At 40.4% G+C, this 19,166-nt stretch overlaps 1 protein-coding gene across 2 annotated transcripts in view; it reads right to left on the reverse strand.

Moving 5' to 3' along the window:
• The window catches only part of VPS41 (VPS41 subunit of HOPS complex), a 184,946-nt gene extending 169,608 nt beyond the window's left edge, over positions 1 to 15,338 (reverse strand). For both annotated transcript variants that reach the window (XR_004057966.1, XM_030932462.1), the window contains exons 1-2: positions 15,266 to 15,338; positions 4,263 to 4,301 (exon numbers count right to left, since the gene is read on the reverse strand). Coding sequence is in view for 1 of the 2 variants with exons in the window: in XM_030932462.1 (XP_030788322.1) it covers positions 4,263 to 4,301; positions 15,266 to 15,286 (60 nt within the window). In the remaining variant the exon portion in view is untranslated. The remainder of the gene's footprint in view (positions 1 to 4,262; positions 4,302 to 15,265) is intronic.
• Between the last annotated feature and the right edge of the window lie 3,828 nt (positions 15,339 to 19,166).

Consider the following 19,166-nt stretch of genomic DNA (forward strand, 5'->3'; position numbering starts at 1 on the left):
TTCACAATAGGAGTGAAATCCTTTTGAAGATAATGTACTTCTTTGTTATGCTCTTCAAAATAAAACAGCATCTAAGAAATAATCTGGCTCATAATATCAAGGTGAAATAAACAGTACACTGCATATTTTTCAAAAAATCCTAGCTGGAAGGACCAGTTTAGTTAGTCTACAGAATTTTGCAACAACCAATTATTACCATAAATGCAGGACCCTTAACTATGTAGCCTATTAAATGACATACTTAACTATCTTGGTTGTAATATGATTTTGCATTTCTACTTTAACTGTAAAATATATTAAAATTTTTAAAGTATTATATATTGGCATATACACCACTTTCCTTTACATTAATAATACTAACTCAACAATTTCATTTCATTTGGTTGCAGTTTTCAAGAGTAAAGAAAAACATATGGCCAGTTTTAGGTAGACAATATTCTTTTCCCAAACATATATCAAAATAAGACCTTCAGATAAACTTAAAAGTCTTCCTGATACACTATAAAAGCACAGTTTACATGAAATGCAACATTTCATAAAATGATATATAAACTGTTACATGGTTGAAAACACTACACATTATTCTTTATGGAAATGGAAATTATCCTAGCACTTGAATAAGGAAAAGGTAGAACTATATAAGGAAAATGCCTGTCCTTCAAAAAAAGTTTAACAGTTACAAAACATAATGAGAAGAGGTAATAGAGAACAAAGAGAAATGGATGAAGGACGATTCTCTGGCAGGCTGAGTGGTGTCTCAAAATATCGCTCCTGGAACTGGAAAGTGATTCAAACTGAGTAAAAAAACTCCAAAGTCTTCAAAGGCTCAACTGCAAACAGGTTTACTACACTTACAAGGCCTAAACCTGGGCTGTCAACATTCTGACTACTTTGCTGGTCCATAAACTCAGTAGAATCAGTAGTATCTAGGAGAGTAACTGCTTTCATAGAGCTAGTGGCGGCGGGGGGCGCGGAGGTCAGGCGGGGGGAAGTAGGGGAGGAATCTCTCTAAGCCCTCAGGTTGAAGCACCAAGTTGGAAAATGAGCCACCATGACAATATCTAAAATATAAACTGAAGGTCATTAATATTTAGCAAGTGCTTCCCATGTGCTAGGCTCTATACAAGATGCTTTATGAATATTAATCATATGTAATCTTCACAGCAACCATACAAGGCAAGCAACAAGCCCCATTTTTCACACAAGGAAACTGAAGAATACAGGAGGTAAGTGCTATGCCCAGGTCACACAAAAGGCACAAGGTATGGCCAAGTGACAAACGAGGGTCCACCTCCAGTCCTTTAGCACTATCCAAAGCAGCAAGCACTGGAGGCTAGACAGTAAGACAATGGAAAGAGCCCAAAGTTGGAATCCCTTTCTCCCACTCATCAGCTGTAGGACATTAGACAATCAGGCCACATTTGGGTCTCACTTTCTTCAACCTTAACTACCTTTTCCTTCCATTTCTCTCTTCAGTTTGGCCAACTCTCATTCCCTAACTTCCTAGTTTCTTTGTCCATTTCTAATACAGTTTTTAAATATCTGATTTAAGGTACTTTACTGTGGGCAGGCACAGTGGCTCACGCCTGTAATCCCAACACTTTGGGAGGCCGAGGCAGGCAGATCACTTGAGGCCAGGAGTTTGACACCAGCTTGGCCAACATGGCAAAACCCTGTCTCTACTAAAGATACAAAAGTGAGCCAGGCATGTTGGTACACACCTGTAATCACAGCTACTCAGGAGCCTGAAGCATGAGAATTGCTTGAACCTGGGAGGTCGAGGTTGCAGTGAGCTGAGATCATGCCACTGCACCCCAGCCTGGGTGACAAAGTGAGACTTTGTCTCAAAAAAGAAAACAAAACAAAACAAAAAATATGTTAAGGTAGTTTACTGTATCTGCAAATGCTTGTTTATAGATAGTCTACTCATGATGGAGTGTTAGGTTATTGTTTTCTGCTACTGAAACTTCTGATTCTATTTTCTTCCTATAGCAGCTTTTTACGGATGTTACCTGTCATTTCAATTCATTTTTAAATGACTTGGATTTTCCTGGATAGCAGTACTAGATGCTACTAGGGAAGAAAGGGTGAGGCATCTGTGTGGTTTACCGGGTTTCTGCATTTTCTTTTCTAAGTGGCATCCTTTTGTGGTGAGTAGTAGGTCTCCTGATCTGATGATGTTCTTTGTCTCTGGGCACCCTTGATTTCCTCTGCTTTGTCCTTCTCTTTCACCGCCAAGCCTCTAAGGGATGCCTCCCCCATCTCTCCCAAAAGCAACACCATCCAACTCTGTCACCTAAAGCCCCACATACTTTCAAGCTCCTTTCTTTAAATTCTCCAAATCTACCAAGTCACATCTGTTCTCATATTTCCCCACGAAGAATGAGGCCCCCTTCTCACTAAGGATGATTTTTATGTGCATTCTGCCTCGGCTGGGTCTCAGCTGTACTCTCTTCATTTCTACCCAGTCTCCATCTGACTGTCAGCTCCAGCGTCAACTCCAGAGCCGATTCTGCTGGCTTTGGATGTTTATTTCCCTACTTGCACTGAAGTTTGTGTTACTCCCCGTTTGCTAATTACACTGGAAGGCCTAGATTGTGTGTACTTTTATTTGTTTTCCTTGTTGAGCTGTTTAGTATTTGGAGCATGTGTGGAAAGATTTAGATTTAGGTGGCTGCCAACACCCTCCTCACCTGTAAAATGAAATTCCTGGACAGAGTTCCAACACTGTATGATTCCATACCAATGATTCTAGGAACACTAGAATCTTAGTTAACCAGAGATTTCTAAAATAAGGTAACCTAAAATGCTTTTCAATACTCTATGAGAAATTAACAAATATACCCTATCTATAAGCAAACTCAGAAATGCCTTACCAGGAGCCCCACAGTAATGGAAGTCCTTATCAATGAAAATGTTAGAAACCATGACTACGCAATGACATAATATATAGCCCATGGCCCACAGGCCACATGTGGCCTAGGATGGCTTTAAATGAGGCCCAACACAAATTCATAAACTTTCTTAAAACATTGTTTGATTTTTTGTTGCAATCTTTTTTAGTTCATCAACTATTGTTAGTATATTTTATGTCTGGCCCAAGACAATTCTTCTTCTTCCAATGTGACCCAGGGAAGCCAAAAGATTGGTCATCCCTGATATATAAGCTCTTCTCTACAGAAACATGCACAAACCCAACTTTTCCTTGGAAAAGCAACAAAAATCACAAAGCTTATGCAATATCAACCCAAATGTAATAGATTATCATGGCTAGAGTCATGTCAGCGTGTATTTCCAGCAGGTTATCACAGGTACATTTTCATTTCTCTGAGTGAAACAAAATATTAAAAGGAAAAATGTACTTCTTCTGAGTCCATCTAGAAAACTGATAAGCCAATTACATTATGCTTGGGCCAGGCACGGTGGCTCATGTCTATAATCCCAGCACTTTGGGACGCTGAGGCAGGCGGATCACCTGAGGTCAAGAGTTAGAGACCAGCCTGGCCAGCATGGTGAAATCCTGTCTCTACTAAAAACACAAAAACTATCTGGGCATGGTGGCGGGCAGCTGTAATCTCAGCTACTTGGGATGCTGAGGCCAAAGAATCACTTGAACCCAGGAGACGGAGGTTGTAATGAGCTGAGACTGCACCATTGCATTCTAGCCTAGGCAACAAGAGTAAAACTCTGTCTCAAAAAAAAAAAACAACAAGAAAAAACTTATACTTAAACATTTCTTATGCAGACTTGAAAATAATTTTTTTAAAAAGTCGTTCCTTATATATTACTCTCCTTAAGAAACTATTTTTATCACAACACCCTAACAACTTTTAAGGTAGTTCCCTTTTAAGAAGCAAACTCCAATTTCAATGATTCAAAAATTATACCAATAAACATATCACATTCATTAAAAGAACAAAGAAAACCTACAGTGGCTATTTTTAAAAAGCAGGCAAGGGGGATGTTAAAGTGTTGAGATAAATTTCTAAAACTTTGTATCAATTTTCCCACTGCCAACATGTTTCAAGTTAAAATATTGTTCCAGATGAAAACTTTTTGTTCCTTTTCTTGTTTTTTAAGCTAATCCATTTAATCTTTTTTAAAATAACTGGCATATTAAAAGCTCTTCCCCAAGGCTCAGTTACCTACGGCCCTGCTTTACACCCTCGGCCCCTGCAAATGTTGCATTTAGCAAAGCAGCGTAACTCAAGAGAACAACATGGTGAGCTACAAATCCGAGGGCTCCTGAGTCACCACCTTACCTCAGACTCATCTGTAGATTCTTCAAGGGACCCGGTTTCCTACAAAGCACAGAAAAAGAAAATGGTCAGAAGAGATGATAAAAGAATAACAATCATTTGCAAGGGGAAAGAATCCTTGTGTTCCTACCACCACCCATCTGCCCTTTTTGAAAGAGAATCTAAAACTATACTTTAGAGGACCACATGCTCTGACTTTCACCTGTCTCCTGTAACTTCTCCACACCCTGGCAGGCAGATCCTGCTGCTCTCCCTCAAAGAGTTAACAGGTAAACAAATTGCCCCAGGAACTTGTCATCTGAGGCCCTGGAAGACTCTCTCCCTTGTTAATAATGGAAACCCATCTGGCAAAGTAGCCTCACAGATCTCAGAAGGCAAGAGGAAACTGCCATCTCATGTTATCTACAAGCCAATTTTTATACTGAAAAGCTCTTGTGTTATTAATTATCATGCTATTAATCTGGTTGAGTTAAAATGATTGTCTTGCTAAAACAGCTTTTTAAAAAGAATCCCCTGCAGTGGTACCTATCAGACCCTGTGTAAACTAGCTGTATAATTTACATGCACTCTTTAAACCATTACCGCTAAGACAAATTCTGCCATTTAACACAGTTTCCCTCTTGCTAGACAATGAATCTTGCTGCTCTGAAGGAAACAAAGCAAAAAGGGAAAAATTGACTTGATCCTGCTAATCTCTCACCTGTCCAGTGAAAGAGAGAATCTGCTGATGCCATGCATCCTCAAAGAGGTCAGCAAAATGAAGATTTACTTAACGTACTTATAGGTATCAATAGCAATAAAAGGTTACAACTAATATGCTGACACTGAATGTAAGCACTTTACAACAATCCATGAGATAAACAAAGAACAAGAAAAAATGGGGCAAGGACATTTTGGATATAACTAATATATTTTCAAGAAAAAAAATGAACATTTTAAGGAAGATGAGACGCATATATTACTCAATACAAGTTGGATAGCAGGATAAACGTAAATTTAGTGTTTAAAGTAATTTTAATTTCATTCATCAAAAATCAGCAAGAGCCTGACAGGTAGCAAGCACCCTCCAAAGTACAGCCTGGAGGACAACACAGTCCTTGCCCTCAAAGGCCATGCGTAAAATGGGGATATGTTCCTTGTAATTAAGAATTTTATTATACTTGTATCATTAACCACAATGAATATTAGAATCTCCTCTATATCTCAATGCAGCCTGTTTAGCTTAATGTCAATCCAAGTCTCATAAAGTTCTTATTCATTTGAAGCTACAATAATCCACAGTAACATTTTTGTTCTTAGCACTACATTAAAAAACCAATTATTCCACTACATGATAGCTGTCCAGAGAGTTAATGACATGTATCATGTTCCACCTTCTAAAATGTTTCTCCTCTGCACTCACCATCACAGTTCCTGGTTTCAGTCCCCTTACTCTACTGATCCTTCTCTTATGGACATAGTCCGCTTTAACATTAACAGTCAGTATTCTGACTTCTTTGCTGAACATCTATTATAAACTACTCATTATGTTCCATTCACCACCCGCAACATTATAAACTTTCCTAACACCACTGGGGTAGGAAGAGTGAGGCTTAGATGTTAAGTTTAATGACTTCTAACATCCTTTCCATCTCTGTGAGTTGCTGAATATTATGTTATTAGCATCAGCAATACAAGGCTTTGATAACTATGCCAATAAACCACACTTAGATTCCTATCTCCTGTATGTACAATTCTAAAAAGACACTTGAGTACTCTTTTCAGAAAAATTACATTAAACCTAAGGAATTTTTTTTTCCTCATATAGAATCCACTCAAGTATGCACATGAGGTAAATGGGTGAATACCCCATTTATGTTCTTCATTAAAACAAAAATATTTGGGCTAGGCACAGGGGCTCACGCCTGTAATCCCAGCATTTTGGGAGGCCGAGGCGGGTGGATCACCTGAGGTAAGGAGTTCGAGACCAGACTGGCCAACATGGTGAAACCTCATCTCCAGAAAAAATAAAAAGAATATTAGCTAGGTGTGGTGGCATACACCTGTAGTCCCAGCTACTTGGGAGGACCACTTGAACCCGGGAGAATCACTTGAGCCCAGCAGGTCAAGGCTGCAGTGAGCTGTGATCACATTACTGCGTTCCAGCCTGAGCAACAGAGTGAGACCCTGTCTCAATTAAAACAATACAACAACAAAAAATCTTAAGTGAAACAACTCAGAAACAGTCAAATACGCATGTTCTTACTTAAAAGCAGAAGCTAAATAATGTGTACACGTGGACAAAAAGTAGGGAATGGCAGACCATGGAGACTGGGAAGGGTAGATGATAAGAAAATTATTTAATGGATACAATATATATTATTCAGGTGATAGTGACACTAAAATCCCAGAGTTCACCACTATGCAATATATATAACAAAATTGCACCTGTAACCCTTAAATTTATATAAATTAAAAAAGAAAAAGCATAAGTCTCCAACCAGCAATTTCAATCCAAAAACTCAAAATCAAATTACACTCTTTCTCCATACCAGAAAGCACGCAGTCCCAGAATTTGACACCTTGAGGCATGAAGACCTGAGATCTGAATCTTCAGGGAAAACTGGGCCCTGAGAGTAGCTTCTTTGGCTATGGAACTGATGGAGAACATTTACTCTAGGAAACTGAGACTTGCCCTCAGAACCACTACGATCATCTCACACAGATAGGTGACCTTAAAAAAAACTTGTTTCCACAATCCTACCAAAGCAATGCATGAGTGATGTCAAGAATTAGGCTGGTCTGTTATTTCTTAGCTTCGTTCATTCATCAAGCCCTCTAATTAACGTTCTAGAGACAGAAAGGCAAACAAGAAGACATAAAGTAAATGTCCTCAGTAAGAAATCCAAGAAGGCTGAACTTTGAGAAAGGTAACAATTTGAGAATGAGTCAGTGGTTTTCAAACTTTTTTTAAGCTTCATACTCTCATTTAAAGAATCTAACTTCAAATCCTGAAGATATAAGTTATAAAATTATGCTGTTTTCAAAGTGAAATAAGCAAAACACAAAATGACAAAGATGACACGATTCCACTTATGTAACACAGAAATAAAATAGAGGTTACCAAAGGCAGAGGGAGGATGTGGCTGGGAGTTATTGTTAAATGGGTACAGAATTTCAGTTTGTGAGGACTAAAAGTGCTAGAGAGGCAGAGTGGTTGTCTTAGTACATTTATGCTGCTCTAAAGGAATACCTAATTAAGGCTGGTGTATTTATAAAGAAAAGAGTGTTATTTGGCTCATGATTCTGCAGTCTGTACCAGAGGCACGGCACCAGCATCTGCTTCTGATGAGGGCCTCAGGCTGCTTCTACTCATGGCAGTAGGTTGAAGGGTAGCTGGCACATGCAGAGATCACATGGCAAGACAGGAAGCAAAAGAGGGCAATGGGGAGGTGCCAGGCTCTTTTTAACAACCAGCTCTCATGGGAACTAATAGAGAGAACTCACTGTCTCAATGATGGGACCAAGCCATTATGAGAGATCTGCCCCCATGACTCAAACACTGCCCACCTCTAATACGGGGGATATGAGATTTTAGGTGGACAAACATCAAAACTATAGCAGTGGTGATGGTTGCACAACAATGTGAGTATATTTAATGTCACTGAATCATACATTTAAAAATGATTAAGGTGGGGGTGGCTCACACCTGTAATCCCAGCACTTGGGGAAGCTGAGGCAAGAGGACTGCTTAAGGCCAGGGAATCTGAGACCAGCGTGGGCAATATAGAAAGATCCTGTCTCTACAAAAAAATGTTTTCAACTTTTTTAACGGTTAAAATGGTAATTTTATGCTATGAATATTTTACTACAATCAAAAAAAAAAAAAAAGTGCTGTTCTGATCAAAGTAAAAGTGATAGGCTGGAAGATACCCAGTGATACAAATGTCTAGCTGGGCCAATTCTGGGTAACAGATTGACAGCTAAACTCAGAAACATTTCACTTTACCTGTCTTTTGCCAACCAATCCCTTAAGCCCAATCACCTACTCAAACAGCTTTACCTAATGATTTCTGTGCCTTGACATATGGCCTAATATACTCATCACCTGCCATCAGGATTATCTTCCCAAAGCACAAACCAAATGGCCACTGCCCTCCTCAAACAACCCTCAGTAGTGCTCCAGCCTGAAGAAGAGCTTTCAGATTCCCCAGCAAAGCAGTCAAAGTTCTTCCCAGTCTCGCCCCCAACAGACTCTTAGCCTCACTCCCCACTCTCTCCACAAACCTGAGACCCTCCAGCCACACTGGAGGACCCCTCGCCGAGATACTGCTTCTATCTCTATACCACAAGTGGCAAATCAGTGGCCTGGGGTCTGGATATGGCCTGCAGGTGTTTTGTTTGGCCTGGGTGGTGTTTTTAAAAAAGCTTCCATATAAAAACCTGTACTTCTGACTGTATGTCTACATAGGATCCACAGTTCCATATAACATACACCCAGGACAGAATGTACTCCACCACCCCCACCACTCCCAATTTCCAACACCGAGGCACTCCTGCTCATGTGCACCACCACCTGCCTGCCTGAGTTTGTGTTGCCTGCTCTGCACTTTCCTCATGTCATTCCCTCCATTTAGAAGGCCCCCGGCCCTATCCTGCACTCATCCTGATGGAATGCTCTACAGGCTCAGTGGACCTCTCGGGGATACCCCAGGGAGGGGTTGCCAGGCACTCAGCCTGAGGACCTTCACTCTCTCTTCAACATCAGAGCTTGGTTTTTACGTTTCTTCCCATGCCCCTCAGTTAGCACCTAATATTAAATGCCTTGTCCTACTAGTTCTCGTTATATATATGCTGTGGATAAACCCAAAGGCTTTGCCCTCTTGGTCTCCCAGTATCCTACTGGAAAAACATGTTGCTGGTGATGATGATGAGATAAGCTGCCAATCTAGAACAATATTCTTCCTCCTCCATATATTGCCTTTCCCTTATGAGCAATATCCAGCATATTTTCTCCAGATTCACATCTGAATTATTAGCTTATGAACTGTAGGACAGTTACAGAAAGGGAACTGCAGGAAAGTAGCATCAAACAAGGATGCAGCAATTCCAATAATTACTTAAGCTCCTAGAAGACTTCTCTAATACAGGCTTTTAACCAACCCCCACCCCTAATCCTCCCATCAGCACAGAACCCTACGACATTGGCCTGGGAGAAGGCTTGGCCCAGCTGGCCTCAGAGGTCAGAAGTACTGAAAAGGAAGACTGTCAGCCCAGGAGAGAGAGGATCCAGGACTTGCCTGGGTTGTGAAGTCCTCAGAATTGTAAGTGCTCACGTACTGTTGGGAAAGAAAAACAGAATTTGGGGGAGAAATGGTAGGCTGGGGCCTGAGGAAGGCCACTCCAAACTTTGCAGGAGGGCTCACCTGGCTCTGTGTAGCAGGAAAAAAACAAGCAGAGACGAGGCTCCAAGAAATCATCTATCTCTATCTATGCCTGGAGGTACATGTGAACACTCCCTGAGGTACTGCCACCTTCTCTCTCTTTCCAACAAACTGTGTGCCCTAGCTGAGCATAATAAGAAAGGAAGTTCTGATACAGGCACTGTCTGATACAGGCACAGGAAGGAGGAAATATTTTGTGTGGTATGTATGTGATATCTCTGTTGTCACAGAGCTCCAATTTCAAAAACCTCAAAGGAGTTGTGGCCAGTTTTAGATACTCAGGGACTACACTGGTTGAGTAGGAAAGATGAGGACTCAGGTTACCAAGCCCGTGCGACCCACTGGGCTTAGCTACTGCACTCATGTTATTCTGCAAATGAAGAAAAACCTTGATGTCTGCCCCAGCGTGGAAAAAAGGACAAACGTGGCGACCCGATGACCCAGTTCCAAATCTGGCTTTGCATCAGAATCATCAAAACTCAGTTTGGGGAGTTAGCTAATACCCACTAATACACTCCATCTTCACAGATTCTGATTCAGTAGGTTTAAAATAAGAGCCTGGAATCACAAGCAGTTTTTAACAACAACAACAACAACAAAAAACCATAAGGACGCCCAGGCGTCAAGAAGAAACAGGCAACAGGGGACTGCACAGCCATGAATGGGAAGTAGCATGAGACACAGAAGCCCGATCTGATGAGTGTCCTCTCTCCAAGGTGTTAATGTGGGTGTGCGGGAGGCTACTGATAATCAACTAGTGAACTGGCCGCTAGCCGACCATCTCAGGTGAAAATAAGTGGAAAACTAACAAAGCAATCCACAAGTACAGCAAAACGAATTTGTGACTACACTTAGTTACATGATGGGAGAGTGTGTTCTCTAAAAATCTGTCTATACTTTTAAAACTTCTTGTTTGGGTTTTGTTTTTCCTTTAGTTAGTAGTAACACTGCCTTTAAAATATCTATCTTAGCCAAACTGTAAGAAAAAGAATTGGGCATACGTAAGCCAAGTCCAGGTTTCGATGATTAACCTCTGTCATATTTATACGACCATTTCAACCTAGCCACTTTTGCATACTTTATACTCACAAAAGTTTTAAAATTCCCAGTTTACAGGCAAGAAAATTGAGGCACGCAAATTTGTATTGATTTGATTTTTATTGTAACATAATCACACGGGGATATACATGACAAATGTGACATCTAATAATCCATAAGTAATCTATAATAAGGACGGAATTCCCCTAATTTCTAAAATGCAGAAAGAGAATTCAAAGTAGAAACTCTCCTACTTGGTTAAGAAATAGATGGTCTAATCGTGGAAATACTTTAATGGACCAGGGTCCAGGCTGGTTGAGTAGGAAAGATCAAAGGGTACCTGGGGAGCAGGCAAGAGTTAAGAAAGTATAGAATGTAATCCACATTACATCTGAATTAATAACTTACAAAAGGTTCAAGTAACATAAAATAATTTCATGCAAATCCTACTAATTTACAATTTGACAATTTGAAATGCTATTTTCCCCTTAATAAATTCATTTAAACACTTCCGTAAACACTTAGTACCTAGAAAGCACTAGCCCTGTGGAAGATACAGACATGAGTAAGTTCTTGTTCTTATTCTTGAGGACTCAGCAATCTCTAGGAGAGATAAGACAAATACACAAACAACCAGACTTCAAGCAGAATGTTATTCATAAGAAAGATATGGACAAATACTGTTGGGCATCTGTGATTATGAAGGTCAACTATAAATCGTTTTGGAGCCAAGTAAAACTGCTGGTTAGAAGATTTCCAGGCAGAATGCAGGGTATTCGTTTTTCTGTAAACTATAAAATATATATGTAGTTACTTTTGACAACTACCTTTACCATATTAGGCAAAAGCAAGGATTTCCCAAAGACTTATAAAAAAATTTTTCATTCATATCTAAAAAGCGTTCCTGTTTTAGATCCTCTGAGCTGTTTTATATCACAATAACTCAGTGCAGATGTCACTATTTTGGTTCTTCTGAAAATGAAGGGGGAGGGGAGCAATCATCAAAGAAACAACAATACTCAGGAAAGATAATGTGGAGACGTTTAGTTTTGTGTTGCTAATTCTGGAGATTACTGGCATTCATGATACATGATACCAAGAAAAAAAATTATGTCAAGTTTTCTAAAAAGTTCAATAGAACAGTTTATTTTCTCCATTTTTTTTTTTTTTTTTCTTTTTGAGATGGAGTCTCCCTCTTGTCACCCAGGCTGAATGAAGTGCAATGGCACAATCTCGGCTCACTGCAATCTCGGCCCTCTGCCTCCTGGGTTCAAGTGATTCTCCTGCCTCAGCCTGCCGAGTAGCTGGGATTACAGGCGCCCATCACCATGCCTGGCTAATTTTTTTGTATTTTTAGTAGCGACAGGGTTTCACCATGTTGGCCAGTCTGGTCTCGAACTCCTGACCTCAGGTGATCCACCCACCTTGGCTTCCCAAAGTGCTGGGATTACAGGCATGAGCCACCGTACCACACCCAGCCCAGCCCAATTTTCTCCATTTTTATACACTTTTAGCTTTTAAAAAACTGATATAATAAAGCCCTACTGCTGCCATCAGATTTCAATGGCTTCCTACTGTGAAATGCAAAAAAAAAAAAAAAAAAAAACAGAGAAAAGCTTAACTATTTTTAATCTATAAAAGATAAGATTAGGTACAACTACTTACTAGCTTTCTTTAAAAAAAAAAGAACTTAACAATCTGTGAATGTTTGTTTCTTTCGCCCATTTACAATAGACTGCTGGGGGGGATGTTTTGTTTTTTTTTTTTTTTGTTTTTGGTTTTTTTGTTTTTGAAACAGGGTCTTGCTCTGTTGCCCAGGCTGGAGTGCAGTGACACGATCAAGGCTCACTGCTACCTCGACCTCCTTGACTCAAACAATCATCTCACCTCAGCCTCCCAAGTAGCTGGGACTACTGCCTCGCTACTTTTTGTAATTTTTGTAGAGACAGGATTTTGCTATGTTGCCCAGGCTTGTCTCAAACTCCTGGGCTCGAACAATCGCCCCACTTCGGCCTTCCAGAGTGCTGGGATTACAGGGATGGGCCATTGTGCCTGGCCCACCACTGGTCTTTTTAAGAAAGATACACCATTGGAGAGGAGAATGCCCACTCCAACTATATATTGGCTGTTAAAGCATCAAAGGTGGAATGATGGCTTGAGGGAAAATCATTAAAATGAAAAGGGCTAATTTTACTTTATAAACTAAAAATAACAATTTAGATTGAGGTTCCTACATATATTTTAAAAAGGCAGGGTATTCTAGTGAAAAGTCATGAGCTTTGGAAACAGAGGACTGGAGATTTATATTATAGCTATAAGCCTGAGCACGTTACTCAAGTTGCCTGAATTTCAATTTGCTTATCAGTAAAAGTCAATCATTTAGCACATATTTATTAAGTACCAAGCAATATTCTAGGTGTTGGACATACAACAGTGAATAAATCCTTGTCATGATGTTCCAAGCTCTGTGGTGAGAGGTACACAGCAATATACAGGGGAAAAAAATAACAAATTTTAAAATACAATATGTCAAACGGTGATGCACATTATAGAGAAAAATAATGCAGGAAGGTTTCAAAGCACGGTCAGGGAAGGTCGCAATGAAAAAGAACACTCGGACAAAGACATGAAGGAAATGAGGAATTAAGCCTGTAAACGTCAGCATTCCTCAAAAAGGAACAGCATGAGCAAAGGCCCTGAGGTAGGAACCTGCCTGGCTTTTTGAAGAATAAGAAAGCCAGTATAGCTGATGCAGAATCACAGAAGGGTAGTTGGAAAAACGAGGTCCAGAAAAGGTGGCTAGAGGCAGCTGGGTCAAGGTCCTGTGGGGCAACCAGGCTACTGTAATGACTGTGGCTTTTCCTCTGAATAAGATTAGAAGCCACTAGAAAGTCTGGAACATCAGAGGTGTTTCACCTATGTATAAGAATAAACATTTACCTCACAGAATTCTTTTAGGAAGACCAAATGCAATATGGAAGGGTTTTAAAACTAGAAAATAATGTACAAATGTGAAACATTATTATATCCCTAACTTTATACGCGCCATTTTCACATCCGACAACTTTGTCAAATTCTTCTTCGGCACTGAACAGTGGTAAATATTTCACAGGTTTTTTTCAAGGGAAGAAAAAACACTGGTTTTTCTAAGGCAACTCTCTCCATTTCTATTACACTATATCTAAGAACATATGAAACTCAGTTTTTTGCTTTTAAATTAAACCAGGAAACAAACATTTCAACATGAAATAAAGATGCACAATGTGAAAAACAATCTCGTCCTTATTTAAACGAGCAATGGCAGTCATGAAATGATACGTTCTTATTGAGTGTTTTCCTTTTAACTGCTAGAATGGAAATGGGAGGTTCTAGTGTTAGATAAGAGATTTTGTTATCTTGTTATCACAAGGACCAGCCAAACCAAATTTCAGCCTAGTCAAATGTCTCAATTATTGGCATATGTAAAACATATACAGAGCAAATTTTCACTATGAACTAAAAACAAATGAAGTATGTTGAAAACAGTAAAAATTATTGAACTAGGTAAATGTCTTACGACACTAAACAGCCCAAGTCACTGTTTAGAGACAATCACTGCTAACAGCCCTGTTAACTTGTGAGGAAAAACAGTATCCAACTGAAATAACACTGGAAAAGGAAACTTAGGTTACCTCCCCCAAGTTCTAGCCTCCCTTTTGGTCTGCTTCTCTTTTTTGTCTTTTTTATTTTACTTCGTCATTTCATAAAACGTGGGATTACCACTACCGCTATATGAAAATAATTCGTATTCCCATCACTAATTTCTATGCTAAACTCCAGTGCCACATTGCCAGTTGTTGACTGAATACTGCCAGCAACAAATAATTCCATTTAATTTTTACTGAGCCCAATAGTTCTAAGCACTCTAACTTTATGTATAAACGCTCTCCATCTTAAACCACACTGAGGACGGTCCTATTATTATCCCCATCCTACCCTAGAAAGTTAAATCAGTAGCTCAAAGTAACACATTGAGTAAGAAAAGGAACTAGCACTTGGACCCCAGGCATTTTTGCTCCAGAACCGATGCACTTAATCCCTGCTGCACCGCAACAGTGCTCCAGTTCTGTACCTAAATCCGATACAAAACAAAACTCATCGTCTACTCTCTCCTAGTTCTTACTGTCCTACTTCAAGTGGAAAGCAACGTAAATTTCAGCCACCTGGCCTCTCTTCCGCCTCCCACCGGCAGTCAGTCCCTGGGGTAGCCTGGCCTGCCTTCATGCCAAAATTTCACAGGGCAAAGGGCACAGGGATGGGGCCCGAGGAAAGGCCGCCTCCCGAAGGCGGGGTTGTGTCAGTGCGCTTTCCCCAGGTGCCCTCCTGGGGCTGGCATCCTCTCTGCTCTCCGAAAGCAACTTTCGCCGTCCCATCCCGCCCTGCCGCGGGCCTGCGTTGCCCTCTTCTAGCAGCTCCGCACCTCCACCCACTCCACTCCACCCTCCCCAAACAGCCCACCCGAGTCTCCATATCCCTGTGCCCTCAACTACCAACTGCACCCTTTACCTGCTCCTCTGCTTCCGCCATGGCGCGACCGGAGAATCACATGACAGACCCGGAAATGAGGAAACCAGACCCTGGGCCCGGGGCCTTCTGGGAAATGTAGTTTTAGCTTCATCTGAGCCTGGAAATCTCTTCTAGGGGACGGACCTCTTGGGGCTCATTTCTGCTGCCAAGTCTCCAAACTCAATGGAGTTCTGCTTTGAAGAATCTGAACATAACCATTGCTAATACTATAGCTTATTTTATTGTTGTTCTTGTTTCTGTAGTTATTCTAGTGTTTATTAAGGACTTATTATGTCACGCCCTGGGTTTATAGCTTTGCATAAATTATCTCATTTAATCCTCGCAGCAATTCCTACTATCATCACCATTTACAGGGGGGAATACCGTAGCTCAGAGGTCATGCAGCTATTAAGAAGCAGAGCTAGTAACAGAATTCAGCCTTGTCTGATGCCAAAGTCTCTGTGATTGCCAAACGCTGCTTCCTCTAAAAGTGTTCTTGTCCTTTTTTTCTCTCTCTCTCTTTAAGTACATTCAGTGAATATAAAGCAGTCTTTGCAGTGGAGAGCCAGAGAAAATTTATACACCAACAAATAATATTATTATTTTTGCTTGCTACTTTAAGTTGTCTTCTGTCATATGAACATCGATTTTAAAAAGAATCTCGGTTGTTTAATAAATTAATTGGTAAACTTTTGTTGAGGATATTCGATAGGTAAATGTTCAAGTGGAGACACAATATGAAGTTGTCTTTGGTCAAATCTGCACAACCACTGTATTAATTCCAGCCTTCAGAATGACTGATCCTCTCTCCATGTTTCTGAACATTATGAATTCTGCTTCTTAATCCTCAGGAATCTGCAGCACCTTATCCAAAGACAGACATTTAAAAATTTCCGTTCACTGGAGTAGCTGGTGACCAGTAGAGGGTATCGCAAATGGCAGCATGTGGTGGTTGCCTCAGTACATTTTTGACTCCCTGTGCCTCATTGAGTCTGACCCAGTAGGAAGTCATGGACTCAGTACTCTGTCTGTAGCTTGCTCAACCCATGATTCCTCAATGGCCCAGAAGCCAAGATGACATTATCTCTGAGACACCTGTCTTCTCCCCAGGGCCTAAACAGCCTGACCTCCATCTTCTTCCTCCAAGCCTTGCTGGGGTTCCTCTTCCAGTGGGCTAATCACTCAGCCAACAGGATAGACCACCCTGGGGCATTTAAATGTCTATAAGCAACCAGGTGTAGCGGCTTTCACCTGTAATCCCAGCATTTTGGGAGGCCAAGGCAGTCAGATTCCATGAGCTCAAGAGTTTGAGACCATCCTGGACAACATGGCAAAACCCTGTCTCTACAAAAAATACCAAAGATTAGTCGGGCATAATGGTGTGCGCCTGTAGTCCCAGCTACTGAGGAGGCTGAGGTGGGGGTTAAGGCTGCAGTGAGCCTTGATGGTGCCATTGCACTCCAGCCTGGGCAATGGAGTGAGACCCTATCCGAAAAAAAAAAAAAAAAAGAAAGAAAAAGAAAAAAGAAATCCATAAGCAATCACCCAATGTCCTAAGTATAAACCTAGGGCAAGTATAAACCTAACCCAAGAGTTTCTGAAATATCTTGCAAAGCAGTCCAGGGTCAAACATTGCTCATGGTGAACTCCAGATCCCAGAAAGACTTTAATACAGACCAAAGAGACTGTGGAAGCTCTCAGTCCAGTATCCACAGGAAAGAGAGATAAAATGAGATCTTCTACCTTTCTGACTTTCCTCACAAACTCTAATTTTCTCTTTCCCATTATGAGTGACAGCCACCCATAAACCTCTAGGACTACAGCCTCTCCAACTTGGCAATCTCCTCTTCTATGGTGAACAGATGAGATTGGGATGAAGAAGGAAAACAGGATTATTGCCACTGTCTTACCCACAAGGGCATTTTTGTTTTATGGTTCCATTTTATTTCAGTGAGAAGTCAAGCCGCCCAAGCAAGCAAAGCTGAAGGCCATTCACTCTGGGCCTTCCTGGCCTTTCTACTTTTCTGGAATGAGAATGTTTATTCTCTTTCTCTTTCTCAAAAAGGGTGTTATGGGTCTTCTTAAAGATATAGCCAAAGTTTACAGATTTTCCTCTGCTCATTTAACCATAGAAACCTCAATTCCCCAAGTTTGTTCCGCATTCAGTATACTCTGTTGATTACAATAAAATATTATCAGCCTCTTTCCTTTTGGAGAGACTGGAAAAGGGAAGAGACACAGGTGTGGAAAGGTGGATTAGAGGAAGAAACCTACTATGAACTAGCAGGTTCGTGCTGGGCCAGTGGACAGGATGAAATTCACATGTGAACTCCAAACCCCATTTTCTCATGTGAAGTGAGAATTTGAGACTCTGCTATCTAGGTGGTCTTGTACTCTCCAACTACTCTAAATGTAGTCCAAAGACTACCTAGGAGCTTGTTAAAAATGAAGAATTTGGGGCCCTTTGAGTGACTTATTTAACCACAATCTGGATTTTAATAATATCCCTCAGTCATATGCATATACTTTAAAGTTTGAGGAGTAGTCAGCCTAACAGTCACAGATTCTGTGTCAAATCACCTGCTTTTTTTCTTGCACATAATCACTCCACCCTCTCCCAGCTTCAAGATATGGAGGTAAAGGGCTGGGCGCAGTGACTCACGCCTGTAATCCCAGTACTTTGGGAGGCCAAGGCAGGTGGATCCCCTGAGGTCAAGAGATCAAGACCATCCTGGTCAACATAGTGAAACCCCCTCTCTACTAAAAATACAAAAATCAGCCGGTCGTGGTAGCGCACTCCTGTAATCCCAGCTACTCAGGAGGCTGAGGCAGGAGAATCGCTCGAACCCGGGAGGCAGAGGTTGCAGTGAGCCCACGCCACTACACTCCAGCCTGGTGATAGAGCAAGACTCCATCTCGAAAAACAAACAAACGAACAAACAAAAAGCAAAACAAAACAAAAAACATATGGGGATAAAGGTAAGATTCAACTCTCATTCTCAGTCTATAGGACCTAAAATTGTTGATAGACTTCAGAAAACAGACCTAAGACCTTTTATATGTAGAGTGGCTCACTAGTTTCAAGGATCTGTATCATATACTTGTTTCGTAGGTCTGAAACAGTTTACTAACTCAAATTATAGCCATTTTATTCATGACAATAGCATTATTTCATTGCTTAAACAATATGAATGGCTTCTATATTTTCCATTATTAAATAGCATTTATAAATTCAAGAAACTTGAAAAATCAGCGAGGTGGAAAGAGAAAGTTAAAATAATTCACTCTTATGCCCTTGCTAATTAGGGGATGCGTTGTAGATTATTCCCAATCTTCAGCTTCCATTCCTTCTTAGATTGCTACCTTTCTCAATCTAAAAGTCTGACAGCTAATGACAAGCAAATTTGCACCACATTACACTACTAACTCCAAGCTATAATCTTAGCCTTTATTTAATTAACTGTACCAAATAGCTAAAAGAATATTGATGTTATCTTTAGCAAATTTGGACAGCCTCAGCTTATTTTGCAGTTTAGTTTTTCCAAAACTGCACCCTCTGAAACCTGTTACCTTCTAATATTCTAAATGTCATTTTAAGACATAGCTTATTGGAAATTTCCCTGAGCAACCACATTAGATTTTTTAAAATTACATGTTTCTAATTACAAAAGTACTATGTGTTCATGATAGATGACTGGAAAAATACAATAAATTATAAAATAAAATTCTAAAACCACTCATGATTTCTCCACTTAGATTATGATTGTTAGATATATGCTTTTCTTTTTTCTTCTCTTCCTCCTTTCTCTCTCTTCCTCCTTTCCCGTCTCTCTTTCTCTCTCTGTATTTATTTAAAAACTTTTTCCAGCAAAGATCATATTACCAAGTTTTATTATTTACT

The sequence above is a fragment of the Rhinopithecus roxellana genome, chromosome 6 (assembly GCF_007565055.1).
Source record: "Rhinopithecus roxellana isolate Shanxi Qingling chromosome 6, ASM756505v1, whole genome shotgun sequence".
NCBI lineage: Eukaryota > Metazoa > Chordata > Mammalia > Primates > Cercopithecidae > Rhinopithecus > Rhinopithecus roxellana.